Source organism: Theropithecus gelada, chromosome 9 (genome assembly GCF_003255815.1).
Source record: "Theropithecus gelada isolate Dixy chromosome 9, Tgel_1.0, whole genome shotgun sequence".
Taxonomy (NCBI): Eukaryota; Metazoa; Chordata; class Mammalia; order Primates; family Cercopithecidae; genus Theropithecus; species Theropithecus gelada.
The window spans coordinates 112937846-112957655 of NC_037677.1; the positions used below are offsets into that span (position 1 = coordinate 112937846).

Consider the following 19810-nt stretch of genomic DNA (forward strand, 5'->3'; position numbering starts at 1 on the left):
ACTATTTTCTGCTACTCAGTAGTTTTTCCCACTGCCAGATGTTATCTTTGATTTACTATTTTTTAACTACAGGATTAGTGCCTGTTCTTACTCCTTGAGGTTGCCAAAATGTGAACATCCATTTTTTATGAAGATATTAATACTGTACTATTGTATTAAGCCTCTTAGGTTATGTTCTGTTTAAATATGGCAAACCAAGCTTTTCAACCTGTTTCGCCATCCCTGCAGCATCTCCACCTTCCAGCCTCACCCAGCAGCTTCTTTGTGCTAAAGGCATGCTGCCCTCTTTTGTGTTCCTAGATTGTACCCTGCTTCCTCCTGCCTCAGGACCGTTGACTGTGTTCTATTTGGAATACTTTTTTAATCCTTTATCTAGTTTATGGGTTCCCAACCCCTGGGCCAGTACTGGTCCATGGCCTGTTACAAAGCAAGCCACATAGCAGGAGGTGAGTGGTGGGTGAGTGAGCAAAGCTTCATCTGTATTTACAGCAACTCCCCATCACTCACATTACCACCTGAGCTCTGCCTCCTGTCAGATCAGCAGTGGCATTAGATTCTTGAGCATAAACCCTCTCATGAACTGTGCATGTGAGGAATGTAGGTTGCATGCTCCTTATGATAATCTAATGGCTGATGATTTGCCAGTGTCTCCCATCACCCCCAGATGGGACGGTCTAGTTGCAGTGAAACAAGCTCAGGGATCCCACTGATTCTACATTATGGTGAGTTGTGTGATTATTTCATTATAGATTATAATATAATAAAAATAGAAATAAAGTGAACAATAATGTAATGCAATTGAATCATCCTGAAGCCACCCCCTCCCCTTCTCCCAGTCCATGGAAAAATTGTCTTCCACAAAAACAGTCCCTGGTGCCAAAAAAGGTTGGGGACTGGTGATCTAGTTAACTTCGTCATTCTGATCTCATCTCAAATGATACATCCTCAGGAAATACTTCTGTGATACTCCACCCTCCCACTTCCATATTAGGTCAGCTCCTCTGGTTATATTCTCTCATTGCCCTCTGTGCTTTTTCTTCAAAGCATTGTAATTACACACTTGTATGATTATTCCTGTCTGTTTCTTCCACTAAAGTATAAACTTTCACAGAGAGAGGAACTACATTTGCTTACAAATGTATTTCTGAAATGTGCTTAGTTTATTCACTCATTCGGTAATACTTGTGCACTGCTTGTGTATCAGGCATTTTTATAGGACCTGGTGTTACTGTAGTGACCAAGAAAAGAAGAAAAAAATTCCCTGCCCTTGTCCAGTATGAGAGATGGAAGAAAGAGAGGGAGAGGAGAAAAATAAGGGAGGGAAGAGGGATGGATAGATAAGGGGTGGGGTGCAGTGGGGTGTGTGGTACAGTTTTACATAGATGTCCAGGAAAAGCCTCATTGATAAGGCAAGTTTTGAATAAGACCTGAAAGAGGTAATAGAATAAACCAAGTGAATACCTGGGGGAAGAGCATTTCACAGAGAAGGAATATCTGATGCAAATCACCTGAAGGGAGATTGTGCCTAATCGTTTTTGAGGAAAGGCAGAGCCTAAGACATTTAGAGTAAAAAGAGAGGTCATGAGATCAGAGAGGTGACAGGAATCCAGATATTTTAAAACCTTGTGGGTCATTCTAAAGACTTTAACTGAAGTGAGATCAGAAGCCATTGGAGGACTCAAGCAGAGGAGCGAAGGGTCTCACATTTGAATAGGATTACTTTGACTGCTATTGAGAACACACTTAAGGGAGGTAAAAGCAGAAACAGAAACCTAGAAAACGGTGGCCATAATCCAGTTGAGAGATGATGAGTAGCTGGATCAGGGATGCAGCATAGAAGTGGTAAGTGGTATTCAGGTTCGAAATATGTTTTGAAGGTAGCAAGCAGGATTTCAAGACGCACTTGATGTGGAACATGAGAGAAAGAAGTGTTAAGGCTGACTTTAAGGTTTTTGACCTGAGAAACTAGAAAGGTGGAATAATTGATATTCAATATATCTGTTTGTAAAATGACTGAATATTTATTTTAAACATCTGGTAATTCATAGATAAAAGTTCATCACTTTTGGCTTCGAAATAATGTTGGTCATAATGTTTTTCTCAAAATGTTCCTCTTACTCGTTTCTCCCAGTTGTTGAATTCATTTTTCTTAGATGTGAGATAAGCAATATATGACACTTTTTCCTTGCTTGGCAATATCCTTTAATGATTGGCAATGTACATATGAGAAAAACAACTTACATGTTAAAATATGTAAATTAATTTTGATTGTCTTAGTTGGTTTAATATTCATAACCATAAAAGCTAGCTGTTGATTAGAACGTTGTGGGTTTTAGGCCGTGGAAGAAATTAAAACGTGATTACCACATCAATTATACCTAAATAAAGCTGTAAATAAAAATAACAACAAAATAATAGTGAGACAATAAACAAGTGGGAAAAAAGTTATCAGCACACAGTGTTTATTCTTTTCTGTTCTGTAAGCCTCATAAGAAATTGGCATATTTGTTTTATTTTTTTCTTTAAAGGGTTAGTCTTTAGACTTACCTTTTTCATTTAGCCTAAAGTGTCAGGATTAAGAAAAATATATTTCAGAAACATTTAAATCCAGTATTTCTCCATTATTCTTGCCTAAGTTTTAGAAAGATATTTTTGTCATAGAATGTCTGATAAATCGATTAATAATGAATAAAATATTGTATCTTTTTTAATCTGTTGAATATTGTGTTATGGTATTCTGGATTCCCTCTATTAAATATTAGTGTGTAGTTATATTTATATTTTAAACTTTTGTTTATTAAGGGAGCAGAAGCATAAATGTGAATGTATTTTCTTTTCATTGAATTGTCCACTTTCAGTTACCTATACTAGTGGACAAAAACATTGTGAATAATCAAAAATATTTAAAGTCAATTAAATGATTTATTTTAGTGTTGTTCAACATGCTTTCTTGAGCATCTACTGTATATACTACATCAGGCACTGTACAGAAATTGGGATTTAAAGTTGAATGAGGCATAGTTCCTGTTTTCAGGGAGCTTGTGATCTAATGTGGAAGAGAGACAAGTAAAAGGATAATTTAAATATTATGTGGAGAACTTTTACTTATCGTCATGAGGAATAATTTTATGGAATTTTCCCTTCTGTTATAACTAAAAGACTGAAGAAAATAATATGAAAAATTACTTTTAGATATTGAGGACAAGAGAGTACAGGAGCATGATCCCTGAGAGAAGGGAAACAAATGAGGTAAGCCCTAATTGTGCAAGCCTTCTCACTGGATACAGTTTTTGGATAGTAGCACTGGGAGGAGGAACTTAAGCAATGCAAAATGGTCTGAGTTGTGGAAACAAAGACTGGAATTTAGGGAGGCCAAGTTAGCTAGAATTTTCAGGACAATGTACTTGAGAGGACAGATCTACACAGAGAAAAAGCTCCGGAAGTCTGGATTGAGATCCTCTTGAGTCTTTGGATGTACTTGAACCTGCGTATACAGATGGGAAACTCCACTGAGCTGAGTAAAGAAAAACTACTGGGGAGCAATAAGGTGGACAATTCTAAGAGCTCATATGGGAATGGAAGACATTCATGTTCCATCTTGTCATAATAGAAATATTTCGTTAAACAGAAGAGCTCTGCCTTAATAGCAGGATTAAATTAAATTAAATATTCTTCTAGACCTACCCTAAAAAACTCTTATAAACAAGACTTGCACATGACCCATAAGTAGCTTACATCAACATCCTTTATGGGAAGATAACAAAACTCATTTAACAAAATAGTAAACACAATGTCTGGTATACAGTCAAAAATTACTAGACATGTAAAAAAGCCACAAATTATAACTCAGAGCAAGGAGGAAATTTGTTCAATAGTAACATACCTAGAAATGATATAGATGATGCAATTAGAAGGAAAAATAATTAAAACTTCTAGAAATATTCTAAATGTACTCAAGGACGTGAGCATAATGAGGAACTAAATGGAAGATATAAAAATAACCAAAGACACAGAAGAAACATTTGACAAAATTCAATAACTTTCATAATAAAACCACTCAGTAAACTAGGGATAGAAGGAACTTTCGTCAACCTGATAGATGGCATCTATAGAAAAACCCACAGCTGATGTCGTTCTTAAAGACAATGGAATGAATGTTTCACCTCTAAGATCAGGAACAAGACAAGGATATCTACTCTTACAACTTCTAATCAACATTATAGTGGGGGGTTTTAGGCAGAGCAATTAGGAATCAAAAAAGAAAAAAAAATCCATGTTGGAAAGGAAGAGGTAAAACTATCTCTATTCAAAGATAACATGATCTTGTATATAGAAACCATAAGGAATCTACTGGAAAACTATTAGAGCTAATAAACAAGGCCAGGCACGGTGACTCATGCCTGTAATCCCAGCACTTTGGGAGACCGAGGTGGGTGGATCACTAGGTCAGGAGATTGAGACCATCCTGGCTAACCTAGTGAAATCCCATCTCTACTAAAAATACAAAAATTAGCCAGGCGTGGTGGCGGGCACCTGTAGTCCCAGCTAGTCAGGAGGCTGAGGCAGGAGAATGGCATGAACCTGGGAGGTGGAGCTTGCAGTGAGCCAAGATCACGCCACTGCACTCCAGCCTGGGCAACAGAGTGAGACTCTGTCTCCAAAAAAAAAAGAATGAATGTGTACATCCACCTCATACCATACACAAAAATTAACTCAAAATGGACCAGACACCTAAATGTAAGAGCTAAAAATGAAAAACTCTTACAAGAAAATACAGGTGTAACTTTTCATGAGCTTGGATTAGGGAATGGTTTATTTTAGATATGCACAAGCAATAAAGTATAGATAAATTGGACTTCATTAAAGTTAAAAACTCTTGTGTTTCAAAGGATACTATCAAGGAAGTAAAAAGACGACCACAAAATGGGAGAAAATATTTGCAAATCATATAGAAGGGACTTGTATCCAGAACGTACTAAAAACTCTTATAACTTAATAAAAAGATAACCCAATTTAAAAATGGACAAAGGAATTTAATAGACATTTCCCAAAAAAGCTATACAAAGCCCCTTCCGGTAGGGGCTTGTCTTCCAGGACAGTATGTGGAGGAGAAAGACAGTGGCATTGATAATCCTGACCTTGTGTGGGCCTACCCTAATTATATGTGTTTGAGTCTTATTTACAACAAAGTTTAAAAAGAAAACAATATTTTTATACAACTGTATGACATATTTTTTTGAGCAACATGAAAAGTTGCTCACATTATTAGTTATGAGGGAAAGGCAAATCAGGACCGCAGTGAGATCCCACTAGTGTGACTATAATAAAGGTGGACAGTAATAGTGTTGGCAAGAATATGGAGAAATTGGAGAAATGTAAAATGATGCAACTGCTTTGGAAACAGTTTGGCCATTTCTCAAAGCGTTAAACCTAGAGTTACTATCTGATTCAGTGATTCCACTTCTAGGTATTTAAGACAATTGCAAACATGTCCACACAAGACCTTGTACAGTCGTGCACCACATAACGGCATTTCAGTCAATAAAAGACCATGTATGACAGTGGTGCAATAAGATTATAATGGAGCTGAAAAAATTCCTATTGCCTAGTGACATTGTGGCACAACATATTACATGTTTTTGTGATTGTAGTGTAAACAAACCTATTGTGCTGCCAGTCATATAAAAGTATAGCACATACAATTATGAACAGCACATAATACTTGATAAAGATAATAAATTACTGTGTTATTGGTTTATGTATTATTATACTTTTTATAATTATTTGAGTATATTCCTCCTACTTATTAAAAAAACGTTAACTGTAAAACAGCCTCAGGCAGGTCCTGTAAGAATTATTCTAGAAGGCATCGTTATCGTAGAAGATGACAGCTCCGGGCCAGGTTTGGTGGCTCATGACTGTAATCCAAGCACTTTGGGAGGCCAAGGCTGGCAGATTGCCTGAACTCAGGAGTTCGAGACCAGCCTGGGCAACATGGTGAAACCCCATTTCTACTAAAATACAAAAAATTAGCCAGGCATAGTGGCATGCACCTGTACTCCCAGCTACTTGGAAGGCCAAGGCAGGAGAGTTGCTTGAACCCAGGAGGCGGAGGTTGCAGTGAGCCGAGATCGTGCCACTGCACTCCAGCCTGGGTGACAGAGTGAGACTCCATGTCAAAAAAAGAATAATAATAATAAATAAAAGAAAATGACAGCCCCATGTTATTGCCCCCGAGGACCTTCCCGTAGGGGCTTGTCTTCCAAGACAAGATGATGTGGAGGTGAAAGATAGTGGTATTGATGATCCTGACCTTGTGTTGGCCTAAGCTAATTGTGTGTATTTGTGTCTTAGTTTTTTACAAAACAAAAGTTTCAGAAGTAAGAAATACTATATTTTACACCTGTACTGTGTATTTGTTTTAAGCTAAGTGTTATTACAAGTCAGAATGTTTTTAAAAAGTTTCTTTAAAAAGTTAAAGTGAAAGTTAATGTATTATTGAAAAAAGAAAAATATTTTTAAAGTAGTGTAGCCTAAGCATAGTGTTGGTAAAGTCTAGGGCAGTGTACAGTAATGTCGTGGGCCTGTGCATTCACTCACCACTCACTTATTGACTCACTCAAAGCAACTTCCAGTACTACAAGCTCCATTCATGGTAAGTATCTTACACAGGAGTACCATTTTTTATCTTTTATACTGTATTTGTGCTGTACCTTTTCTAGGCTTAGATATGTTTAGATACACAAATGCTTATTACTGTGTTCCAGTCACCTCTAGTGTTCAGTACAGTAACATGCTGTATAGGTTTGTAACCTAGGAGCAATAGGCTATACAGTATAGCCTATGTGTGTAGTAGGCTATCCCATCTTAAGTGTGTGTGAGTACACTTGATGATGTTCTCACAACAACATAATCACCTAAGGACTTACTTCTCAGAACATGTCCCTGTTGTCAGACAACACATGGCTGTACATGAATGCTCATAGCATTATTCATTGTAGCGAAAAAGTGGAAACAACCCAAATGTCAATCACCTAAGGAATCCAAAAACAAAACATGGGCATATCTATGCAGTGGAATTATATTCAGGCATCAAATAAATGAAACACTGACGCATGCTACAAAAGGGTAGACCTTGCAATCATTATGCTAAGTGATAGAAGCCAGATGCAAAAGACCACATATTGTATGATTCCATTATTGTGAAATGTCCAGAATAGGCAAATCTGTATAGACAGAAAATAGATTGGTGGTTGCCTAGGGCTGGCAGAGCTAGGGGAAATTTGGAGTGACTGCTAACAGGTATGGGGTTTCTTTGGTGGGGGGAGTGAAATGTTCCAAAATTATATAATGGCAATTGGATGCACATATCTGTGAAAATACTAAATCCCAATGAGTTGTACACTTTAAAAGGATGAATTATGTGGTATGTGAATTATATCAATAAAAATTGTTTGTAAAAGGAACCAAAGGGGCTCTAAAAGTTAGAAAATACAATATCTGGGCCAGATGCAGTGGCTCACACCTGTAATCCCAGCACTTTGGGAGGCCAAGGCAGGCAGAACACGAGGTCAGGAGTTCGAGACCAGCCTGGCCAACATGGTGAAACCACATGCCTATAAAAATACAAAAATTAGCCAGACGTGGTGGCGAGCACCTGTAATCCCAGCTACTTAGGAGGCTGTGGCAGGACAACTGCCTGAACCCGGGAGGCAAAGGTTGCAGTGAGCCGAGATAGTGCCACTGCACTCCAGCCTGGGCAACAGAGCAAGACTCCATCTCAGAAAAAAAGAAAAGAAAGAGAAAGGAAGGGGGGAGGAGGAGGGGGGAGGGAGGGAGGGAGGGAGGAAGGAAGGAAGGAAGGAAGGAAGGAAGGAAGGAAGGAAGGAAGGAAGGAAGGAAGGAAGGAAAGAAAGAAGGAAGGAAGGAAATCAATTTGATATGAAAAATTTCCTGGAAGAGATTAAGGGCAGATCAGAGGCTGCAGAAGAAGAGACCAGTGAATTTACAGATAACTTAAAAAATTGAAACACAGAGGGAAACAAAAGGCTTCAAAAAACTACAAAGTCCTCAGAGACATGTGGAACAATATAAAAGAATCTAATAAATGTGTAAGTGGAGTTCCAGAAATTATGGCAGAAGAGAAATAATATTTGAAAATTTAGGAGATGAGTCTTAAAGGATGAATTGGGATTTGTCATGAGAATAAAGGGAGCAAGGGCATTTTAGGTAGAATAAACAATATTAGCAATATTGTGAAAGCTTGTAGCCATATTGTGAGTACTATGCAATGTCATTTTAAATGTGTTTTAGTTATGAAGGATAATTTTCTTATTTGGAACTTTATTTCACTAAGTGATACTACATATTTTGAATTCTCTTTTGGTAGACTAACCATCTGCTAACTTTTTTGTATCCAGCTGGTGATTAATAAGTTCTGGTCAGTTTCTTAAAAAGAGTTACTAGTTGGCCAGGGGAAGCTAGTTGGGGCTTAAAATTAACCATACGCTGCTTAGATTTTTACTACATGAGAAAATGTTAATAATTGCTGACATGTAAGGCAAAGCCTAAATGCTTAAAATAGATTTTTTGCATTTGTTTATTTTTCTATTTCTTTTTAGAGTTTTTAGGATTGATTTTTTTCTATTTCTGTGAAGAATACCATTGGAATTTTCATGAGGATTGCATTGACTCTGTATATTACTTTGGGTAGTATGGATATTTTAACAATGTTAATTCTTCCAATCCATAGACATGAATATCTTTTCACTTATTTGTGTTGCCTTCACTTTCTTTCATCTATGTTTTATAGATTTTAGTGTACAGGTCTTTTACTTTCTTGGTTAAATTTATTTCTAAGTATTTTATTTTTGATGCTTTTGTATCTGTTTCTAGAAATGAAGTCAATGGAACATGATAGTAGCCAGCTAAATGAACTTCAAAAACAAAAGAGTGAATTGATACAAGAGTTGTTTACTCTCCAAAGAAAACTTAAAGGTATTACCTTCATGAGTTAGCTTATTTTGCTGATAAATATAGTTATATACACATGGTAAGGGCATATTATTCTTTTAAAATATATTAACCTGTTGTGATATAGTGCCATTATTGGTACTAAAAAAGAAATAGATAAAACAGTCATCAGTGTGAGATCTGGTATTTTTAATGTTGCAAATCTTTTAAAGATCTTTTTTGTGCATGTAATTGCTATATTAACGTAGAAAATAAAAATCATTAGTATATAAATTTTATATGCAAGCACCAAAATATGTTTAATTTTCAAAAGATTGCAACTATTTTTTAATTTGTTTAGTTTTTGAAGATGAAAAGAATGAATCTATTTGTACTACCAAATATCTAGAGGCAGAAAAAATAAAAATCAATGAAAAGCCTCAAAATGATGCAGAATGCTTAAGGTAAGAGTTTCCTATTATATTTTGGCATAAATCAGGTAATTTTTCAAGTTAAATAGATTTCAGTATAAAGCTAAGTGCATCAATTATTAATTTAAAGTTCCAGGTGAAGACATTATTTTTTTCTCTGTGTATTCTGACGCATGCTAATAAGGAAACACTTCAGGGGCTAGAAAGTGCTACACATAAGTTCATGACGCATTGGGTTGATGATTGATAATAGTGAAATTAATTTTACCTTTTCTTGAGACTCAGTATTTTTCACATCCCAAGAGATAAGACAACTCTCCTTTCTGTTATTCCTAACTTTTGGCGGCAAATGATTGAAATTACTTTTCATCTTTCTAGATTCCAGCGGTGTGAGGAAATCAGACTGCTATTTTACTTGACATTTATTTCTCTGGTTTTGTTCTTAAAAAGTGAAAATGTATTTTCTGTATGAATTATTTAGATGATTTTTGTGCATTTAGATAATAAATGTATGATATTTGAAATGACATAGTCATAAACACAAGGAGAAAAGACCTCAAGTTTTAAAATTTGACTCTCATTAATTAACAATTTAGTGTTACCTTTGCTGGCTTAATTTTAAAGAAGTTCCTGTACTTTCTAGGTTTCATATAAGAAAAGAAACCTCATTACTGGATCTATGAAGAAGCAAAAGAAGGCTTCTTTCACATAAATTGTATAGGAAATATGTCCACTAGAGCCGAACAAATGCTTCATATTAGCAGTGTATTACCTTAGGCAATAATTTTAGTAGATTGTGAGAAAATATTTGCAATTTAATTTTATATTAAGTTTTATAAGCATAAACTATCAATCTCTTGGGTGATATGTGTGATACAAAATGGGTTTCAATAATGACAATCTGCTTATTGATTTTTTTTGCACTTTTAAAAATGATGATGCCCACTGGTATCATTAAAGTTAGTAGTGTGAGGGCTTCCAATCTGAACTCCAGTTTTGCGGGTTTATCACTCAGTCATAAAAATGTGCTCTGGGTTAAAATTAAACACACAAAGTCTGTTAGAGAATGCTTTTTCCTTCACAAATGACGACTTAGGAAATTTGGATAGAAAGAAGTATCAGTGCATGTATTTAGTCCATTAATTGCATTTTAGCAGTTATTAAATTAAATGCCAATATTTATGAATTCCTACTTTTCATTCATTGATATGTGTACTTAGTTTCCCAATTAGCATGTTTCATAAGTTTTCCCAAGTGTGAAGAGTGAAGTCAAAGTACTGAGTATAAATATTTTAGGAAAGAAGACTATCAGTCTTACAATTAATGCAATAACAAGAAACTAATGATGTCAAAAAACAGTAGGACATTCAGCTTCATCATGAAGGCCAAAATTAAGTTGACTTTGTTAGTGAATTTTGGGATAGAATAGTCTTTTTCATCTCTGTGTTCAAATGTATATGGAATTCCATAATAGTTGCATTTCTCTTAATTTCTCAGGTTTGACTTCTAATGGAGTAGATGTTATTTTTATAGCAGGATTTCTCAAACTTTGTCTTGTTGACATTTTAGACCAGATTATTCTTTGTTGTCGGGGGCTGTTCTATGCATTGTGAGATGTTTAGTAGCAACCCTGTCCTCTACCCGCTAGATGCAGTAGCACTCTGCATTCACCAGTTGTGGCAACCAAAAAAGTCTCCAGACATTGCAAAATGTCCGCTGGGGGAGGGGGTGGCAAAGTACCCCCAACCTGAGAACCAGCTTTATTTTAAGGTTATTATGACTTCTATGTTCATTAACTTTAACCAGTAAGACAGCAATTACAGAGGAAATCTGTAATATTAGTTAATCTCTATGAGCTTATTGTTTCCAGTTTTAATAATTAGACAACTTTAATATATGTTTTATTTTGTATATATTGAAATTCTTTTATAATGATTATGGTTCATATTTTAAAGCTTAGTATGCCATGTTCAGGTTATTTGTTGGACTCTATCTTGATGTTATCCATTAGTATTAGTGTAGAGAACCAGTGTTTCACAGTTTAGTGGTCTCTGCTTTAGGTAACCTCTGCATTCACAATGGTTTAATGGTTCACATTCAGAATGATTTAATAGTCTCTGCTTTAGATAATCTGTCTTTATTTATAAGTATCAAGATGTTTGTTTATTTAAAAATTCTGTTTTGAAGAGTAAATGTGTAACACACATTTAAGCAGCTAACTTACAGAATATTGCTATGATTAACACTTAAGCCATAGGTTAGGTTAATTCATCAGAAACCTCCCAAAGAGGTGTGACTGATTGATTATGACTGATCTGTTTTTTTTCATATAGTGTAGGGAGAACAGAAATAATAAAGATCAGAGTCTTAAGAGGCAGTAAGCATAGTGGTTAAACCCTTTTGAATCCCAGGTCTCCCTCCACTTCTGGTTCATCTTTCTTTCAGTCTTTGCATCTTGCACAGTCCAGGGCACATGGTGTTCAATAAATATTTGTTCCGGTAATTGAGTCTACATATAATTGAATTTTCACTACGAAAAGATTAAAGTTCTTCTTCATATATTTTCAGTGTTATTTGCAAAGACATGATATATTCCAACCACTGGGATAGTGCCACTTTCGAAGGGATTGTTTTCACTCCTATGTTTTTCTTCAATGTGGAAAAAGCTTTACAAGTTTAATCATGCTTAGTCCCTCATTCTCTTATCCTAATGTGGAGAGGAGTGACACAGTCTGATCGGTGAATTTGGAAAGGCAAACTGGAAAATGTGGAGCCCAGCCCCTTTCTTTTCCCTGTCTCTTTGGAATGTGGCCTGCCTCAGAGAGCTTGTTTTCCCACTCTGCTTCTCCATCTCTTAAGTTTTATCGTTGCTGGACTCCACAAGAGAAAGCCTGTGGGGTCCACTGCTACCTTTAATGGTGTGAGTTAAGTTAGTCTAACATTGGGGTTTGATATTAGCAAACCCTTTCCTATATATTTAAGCCACATTTTCCAGTGTCTGCTATATCAGTAATAAATGTGGAATTTTTGCATGCTTTCTGCCTTTCTTATTTTTTGATTGGGCAGATTTCAGGCAGGAAAGAAGAGTGTTATATATTAGGCCTCTGTAAACCCCCAAACCTATTATTCTTATTATTATTATTTGCGACAAAGTCTTGCTGTGTATCCTAGAGCAAGGGATTACAGGTATGCACCACCACACCTGACTAATTTTTGTATTTTTAGTAAAGACAGAGTTTCACCATGTTGGCCAGACTGGTCTCGAACTCCTGACCTCAAGTGATACACCTGCCTCGGCCTCCCAAAGTGTTAAGATTATAGGCGTGAGCCACCGTGCCTGGCCATAAACCTATTATTTTTTATTATTACCCAACACCAGGGTTACCAAAATGCACAGTTCTTCATCATGATTTTTTTTTTATTTACTCCAAATTATAGCATAACAGACAACTTTAAACATTTCAGGAATTTTCTTTCACCACAAAACTTCTTTCTAGAATGCTTGTATATCTTGTATTACTGATATTTGTGTTTGTTTAATGCAATTAGGAAGCTTGTTTTGGGAATAAATCTGCATAGGCAACAGCATGAGATTTTCTTTCTGAGCACTTAAAGGTAGTGTGGTTTTGTTTCAGCACCACAAGACAGGGCAACAACAAAAAAAAGAAAATAAAAAAAAATAGTATGGTTTGTGAAGAGCATGTTTGCAATGTAAGCTGCACAAAAGTTAATATACCCCTGCTACAAGAGACTCTAAATGCATTAATGTCATGTGGTAAAGCAGTGCAGTGACCTCTTCAGTGAAAAAGTCATCTAGTTAAGTTGGTTATAGAGGTCACACTGTTGGTCCTTAGACTTGTAAGAAGGCATAAACTCAGTATGGTATTAACATGTTTTCAAACTCTTTCAAGGATACATAGATAAATATGTATGTTTACACATGTATATATTTTTTATTTTACAAAATATATATATATTTAAATTATGAGAATAGCCTATGTTGATTGAATAAAAATTTAAACACTCCAAAGATATGAAGTGTCAAAATCTCCCTTTTCATACCCTTGCTCTGACACCCCTAAGTGTGACCACTGTTAAAAGTTTGATGTGTATACTGTCAGAATTTATTTCATGTACATAGATATGTCTGTGTGTGTTTAGCAAAAATGGGATTATGGATCACACTTACTGGTCTGCAGTTTGCTTGATTATTTATCAAAATGTAAACGTTTTCATTTTAGTTTGTACTAATCTTCATTCTTTTTAATGCTATTATATGGAGATGCCATATTTATATAACCAGTCTCTCATTAATGGATGTACAAGATAGTTTCTAAATATTCATAATTAGGCACACTTTTATAAATGTATCCTTAAATACTTGCAAGAGTCTTTCTGTAACATTATTTAGAATAAGCAGCATTTAGTAGAGTAATATGAATTGTTATCCAGGCTCCATTTGTAAAATAGTCTACATTATCTTTGCTCTTTGTTTTCAACAACAAAAAAGCTCAAAGTAGACATGAGTAACAAGATCTCAGTTCTACAGTGTCTTCAAAATATTAGTCAAATAGTTGTGTATCTGTGCCCTACCTGTATTATCTCCAACTTTTTTAACATTTATAAAATATGAGAATCCCCATTTAATTCCAGGATTATTTTTTAGCTCTATATTTTGCTGAATATTTCTGTTGACTCTGCATCTTTTCTGGTAAAACTTCATCATTTATTCACTAACAGAAGTGTCTCTGCAGCATTGATTATGTAGCCTTCAAGCTAATGAGATCCCCTGTTTTGTGAATCCTTGGCACATACTATAGTTATTAAGCTTCAAAACAAATACAGAGGAAATTTTTATGGTAGACTCAATTGATTATTTTAAAAGTTATATTCTGATATAAATGGAACTTTTCCCCTAAATTGTGAAATAATTTTATGATACAAGCCATACAAAATGTTACAGTGATTATTTTCTAAATTCATTGGTATCTTTAATATCATACAGATTTCTTTTTTCATTTTCTTGTGTTTGTCTTTATAAATCAACCCCTTTTGGTGTGGGTTTGGGAAGATGACAGAAAATATGTGGTAAAAGGAGATGCCTACCCCAACCAACACAGGATTCGGAGGAAGGGAGATGCTGGCAGGACCGCTTCCTCTTCTAGCCATTTTTCCACAGATTCCTCTGGTCTAGCCTTACACACCTGTGAAGGCTCTTACCTATCGGCTGGTGGCCTGGACTGAAGGACAGCAGAATTAGAAAACTGATAATTCTACTATCACACATTCAACTTTTATACCCACTTTCAGAATAAATTATATATGAAATTGGATTACTGATAGTACTTTAAAAAGAGTAATTTTGTGTTTAAATGCCACTAAAATAATTTTATACGAATTAATATAGAGATAGAGAAATAATATGTAAAAAGTCAATCCATGGAAAAACCAGTGGAAAGTAGAAAGAAGTACTTATTAAACCTCTAGTGTGATTAAGAAAACCAAAAAGGACAAGATTAATAAATTTAACATATAAGATTTAAAATTTCAGCTGGACGCAGTGACTCACACCTGTAATCACAGCACTTGGGAGGCCGAGGCAGGTGGATCACGAGGTCAGGAGATCAAAACCATCCGGGCTAACACAGTGAAACTCCGTCTCTACTAAAAATACAAAAAATTAGCCGGACGTGGTGGTGGGCACCTGTAGTCCCACGTACTCGGGAGGCTGAGGCAGGAGAATGGCGAGAACCCGGGAGGCAGAGTTCACAGTGAGCCAAGATGGTGCCACTGCACTCCCGCCTGGGCAACAGAGCGCGACTCTGTCTCAAAAGAAAAAAAAAAAAATTAGCTGGGGGCGGATACCTGTAATCCCAGCTACTTAGGAGACTGAGGCAGGAGAATCTCTTGAACCCAGGAGGCGGAGGTTGCAATGAGGAGAGATCACGCCATTGCACTCCAGCCTGGGCGACAGGAGCAAGACTCAGTCTCAATAATAATAATAATAATAATAATAATAATAAAAGATTTAAAGTTTCATGTGTCAATAAAAGTCATCAAGATTAAATGGTAAACTTAAATAAAATTATAGTCATTATGATAAAGGATAACAGCTTGTTAAAAAAATCAACTGATAAAAATCCATTAGAAAACGTTAAAGTAATGGTTCTTTATCCATGCATTTATCAAACATGCATTAAACACCACTGTACAATATGCTAGTTGCTGGGGATACCAAAATGAGTAAGACAATGTAATTGAGCTATATGATTAATGAAATGCAAATTAAAACCACTAAATATTATTTATTCTGTCAGTTTTTGAAAGACCAAATGATCATAATCAAAACTGGCAGGTGTGTGCTACAGAGATGACTTATACATGGCTGGTAGCAGTATACATGCTTAGATGTATTTGGAATGAAATTTAATACATACAAATTATTATAAGCATCTTAAAATGCTTATGCCATTTGACCCAATGATTCCTTTTATGAGCTCTATTCTAAGGAAGACAATGCTAAGTACAGAAGAAGCTTTATGCTCACAAAGGTGTTCATAGTGATGTTATTTATGGTAAAAAAAAAAAAAAAAAAAAAGGAACAACTGAAATGCCCTCCTATAAGAAATGATTATTGTTAATTAATGGTGTAACCACTGGGATTACTACATATTTATCTTAAATAGTATTAATTGGTATGCAATTAATATTTAAGTGGGGGAAATCTATAGAATAGCATTGAGCACATACACAAATACACACACAAAAGCAAAACTAGGAAGCCAAATTGTATAATCACTTCTATGAAAACTAGAGACTGCAATGAAATATACGTAAATTTTAACAGTATTGCATTTGAGCACTAGGACTTTGGGTAAAATCTGTCCTTTCTACTTTAAATAGTAGTGTGTACAATTCTGTAGCTAAAATGAGTATGTTGTTAGTTAAGGGTTTTCTATATCTCTGAGAGGTAACTGAAAAAAAATTATAATCATGCAGGAAATTATAAAAATACATGGAACACAAGTTTTTCTAAACTAATTAGCAACGTTGGCCTATCATGGTCATTATTTGATGACTCAGAGAAAGGTGACAATAACCAGCGCAAAGTGCCCTTAGTTCGGTGAGTGAGGGAAGTCCTTCTTGACTCCTGTAGGCAATCAGTCTATGCACTGAAGCGTGAGATCTACTTACCATTATATTGCTTTGGCTAGCTGCAAATGTATTAATATTCATGCTATTATCATCTGGCCTCTTTTGAAGCTAGCAACAGCAATCTTTTCTTTAAGTGCAGATCTAAATTCTACAGCTTGATTATATGCTAAATCGGGAAATACTTCCTATAATTTGCTCTGAATGCCCTCCTTAATTTCAGCAGTCTCTCATTCTTATTTTTAGTTAACTAAATGGGTGAGTGGTCACCACCTAATTCTGATAGGCATGAGAAGTCACACAGAACCTGTAGTCCGTTTGAACTGAAGAGGTGGATGAGCACGTGTTGATGGAATGGTGGGAATATCTCTACCATTTTATTTGAAAAATAAATTTATTAAAATGAAGGCTTATGTACATTTCAATAGCAGCATCCATAGTGTATTGTAACTCTCCATTTAATTTTCCACTTACTCTTTAAAAATATTTATTACAAGGGTTTTTATACATGTGTAAATATCTGATGCTTAAAATTAGTTACTTGTTATCTTTCCTTATTAAGCATTCCTTTAGATTTCTCATTTACTATTAAATTCCTAAAAGTTCAGACAGAACACAATGAACTTCAATATACATATGTGCTGCATAGTGATATTTCAGTCAGCAGCATATCACATATCTAACAGTGGTCCCATAAGATTATAAGACTGCAGTTTTTATTCCACCTTTTCTATGTTTAGATACACATATACTTGCCATTGTGTTCCAGTTGCCTACAGTATTCAGTACAGTAACATGCGGTACAGGTTTGTAACCTATGAGCATAAGCTATACCCTATAGCCTAGGTGTCTGGTGTGCTATCCAATCTAGGTTTGTGTAAGTTCCCTCTATGATGTTTATACAATGACAAAATCACCAACTATGCATTTCTCACAATATATTCCTGTTGTTTAGCGATTGTGACTGAATAGGGTATTTCACCATCCACCCTTATTATAAATATTATGTTTTTATTCCCCAGTGGTCTTCAAAATAATATATGTAAACTATATGTAATTTCTAAAGTATACTAATATAATGAGCGCCTGTGAACTAAATATGAGCTAAATATGAGCTAAAAATGATCGTCCGTGAAATAAACTAGAATATTACCAATAACTTGCATTAGCTATGGCTTCTTCTTTATCCCATACTCCCTTCATTACCCCAGATATAGTTGATGTCCTATATTGTATTTCATTTTCTTGTGCATGTCGTTCAATAATGTGATTCATTATATAATTTGAATTATTGTGTATGTATACTTTTCTTTATTGTATTATATAACTTTAGTTTACAGCGTGCATTTATCATCTGTATATACATGCACAATCTATTGGTTATTTTTATTTGTTTTTGAGTTGTGTAAAAATTATACTATCTGGGACTTGTATTTTATTCAACGTTTTTTCTAAGATTTACCCACGTTGGTGAGTGTAGATGTGTGCCCAGAGCTGTGTACATGCTGCTGTGTACGTGCTGGTGCACATATGCAAGAGTTGTTCCAGGATAGATGCCTGTTGGAATTGCTGAGTGTAGGGCATGTGAATGTTGAACTTCACGAGATGATGACAGACTATTTTCGAGTGTGATTAAGCCAGTTTATATTTTCATTAGCACATTATGAAATTTCCTGTTGATCTCCTCCCTTGTCAATGCTTTTTAAAGACTTTTTAGTTTTTGCCAATCTTGTGGACATAAGATGGTATTTCATGGTCTCTAATGGCCTTGCCCTGACTACGTATGTGATCGAGCATCTTTTGTGTTTGTTTATGACCCATGCATCTTTTTTTCTGGAAAGTAACTCTTATTTCTCTACTAGATTGTTTGAGTAATTTGTCTTTTTCCTATTAATTTCCAGAAGTTTTAAATATTTGGTCTTTCAATAGTTGTGAATTTTGCCTGGTAACGAATTAAAAATATCTTCTCCAAGTTGATGGGGTTTTGTTGTTTGCTTTAGGCTGTTCTAGTTGAAGAGTTCCTACTTTCGCTGTGGTTGACATTTTTAATCATTTTTTATAGTTAGCGTTTTTGTTTCTTGGTTAACAATATTCTATTGTATATTTCAAAATAGCCACAAGAGAGGATTTTGAATGTTCTCATGATAAAGTAATGATAAATGTATGAGGTGATGGCGATATGCAAAATACCCTGATTTGACTGTTTTACATTGTATACATGTATCGAAACATCATACTGTATCCCAAAAATATGTGCAATTATTATGTCAATTAAAAACAAAATTAGAGGCTGGGCACGGTGGCTCATGCCCATAATCCCAGCAGTTTGGGAGGCCGAGACAGGTGGATCATGAGGTCAGGAGATCGAGACCATCCTGGTTAACACAGTGAAACCCCATCTCTACTAAAAATACAAAAAAATTAGCTGGGCGTGGTGGCAGGCGTCTGTAGTCCCAGCTACTGGGGAGGCTGAGGCAGGAGAATGGTGTGAACCCAGGAAGTGGAGCTTGCTACCTGGGCGACAGAGCGAGATTCTGTCTCAAAAAAAAAAAAAAAAAAAATTAGAAAATTAACAAACAGGAAATTTAACATTGGTACAGTACTGTTACCTAATAGTCTATATTAGTATTTCCTCTGTTATCTTAATAGTGTTCATTGTAGTTACTTTTCTTCTTTCTTTTTCACTTCTTTTCTGTCTCTTTCTTGTCTTCTTTCCCTTCCTCCTCTCTCTCTCCTTCTTATACCTGGGAACCAATTGAGGATTACAAATTATGTTTTCTTCTAAGCTCTTTTATTCAAGAACAATTCCTCTCCTTTCATTAAGTTGACACTTTTTCTGAGGTGTCAAGGCTGGTTGTTCTATACAATGTTCTTCAATTTGTACTTATTTGTTCCTTTGAGATTATATGCAAGTTAAATTTTTTTGGCAAGAATATCATGTAAGTGATATTGTGTCTTTTTCAGAGCGTTATATCAGGAGGCACATAATGTCAGTTAGTTTCATTTTTGGTAATGCTAAGTTTGATCCCTTAGTTGAGATTGTGTCTGCCAGATTTCTCTGGTGAGAAAGCACTATTTTTCCATTGGTAGTGCTAAGTAATATATAGGATGACCCTTTGATACCTTGTACATATCCTTTCCCCAATAACCCTTCTCTCTATCATTTATTATCCACTAATGATTCCTCCTTGAATCAGTTATTACAATGGTGACTGCAAAATGGTAATTTCTACTCATGGCATTCTTTATTTATTTATTTATTGGTAAAATTCTTT

At 35.3% G+C, this 19810-nt stretch overlaps 1 protein-coding gene across 1 annotated transcript in view; it reads left to right on the top strand.

The window, feature by feature from the left end:
• The window catches only part of CCDC172 (coiled-coil domain containing 172), a 55705-nt gene that overhangs the window by 24389 nt on the left and 11506 nt on the right, over positions 1-19810 (top strand). The window contains exons 6-7 of the mRNA XM_025397443.1: positions 8896-8997; positions 9314-9416. Coding sequence (XP_025253228.1) covers positions 8896-8997; positions 9314-9416 — 205 coding nt within the window. The remainder of the gene's footprint in view (positions 1-8895; positions 8998-9313; positions 9417-19810) is intronic.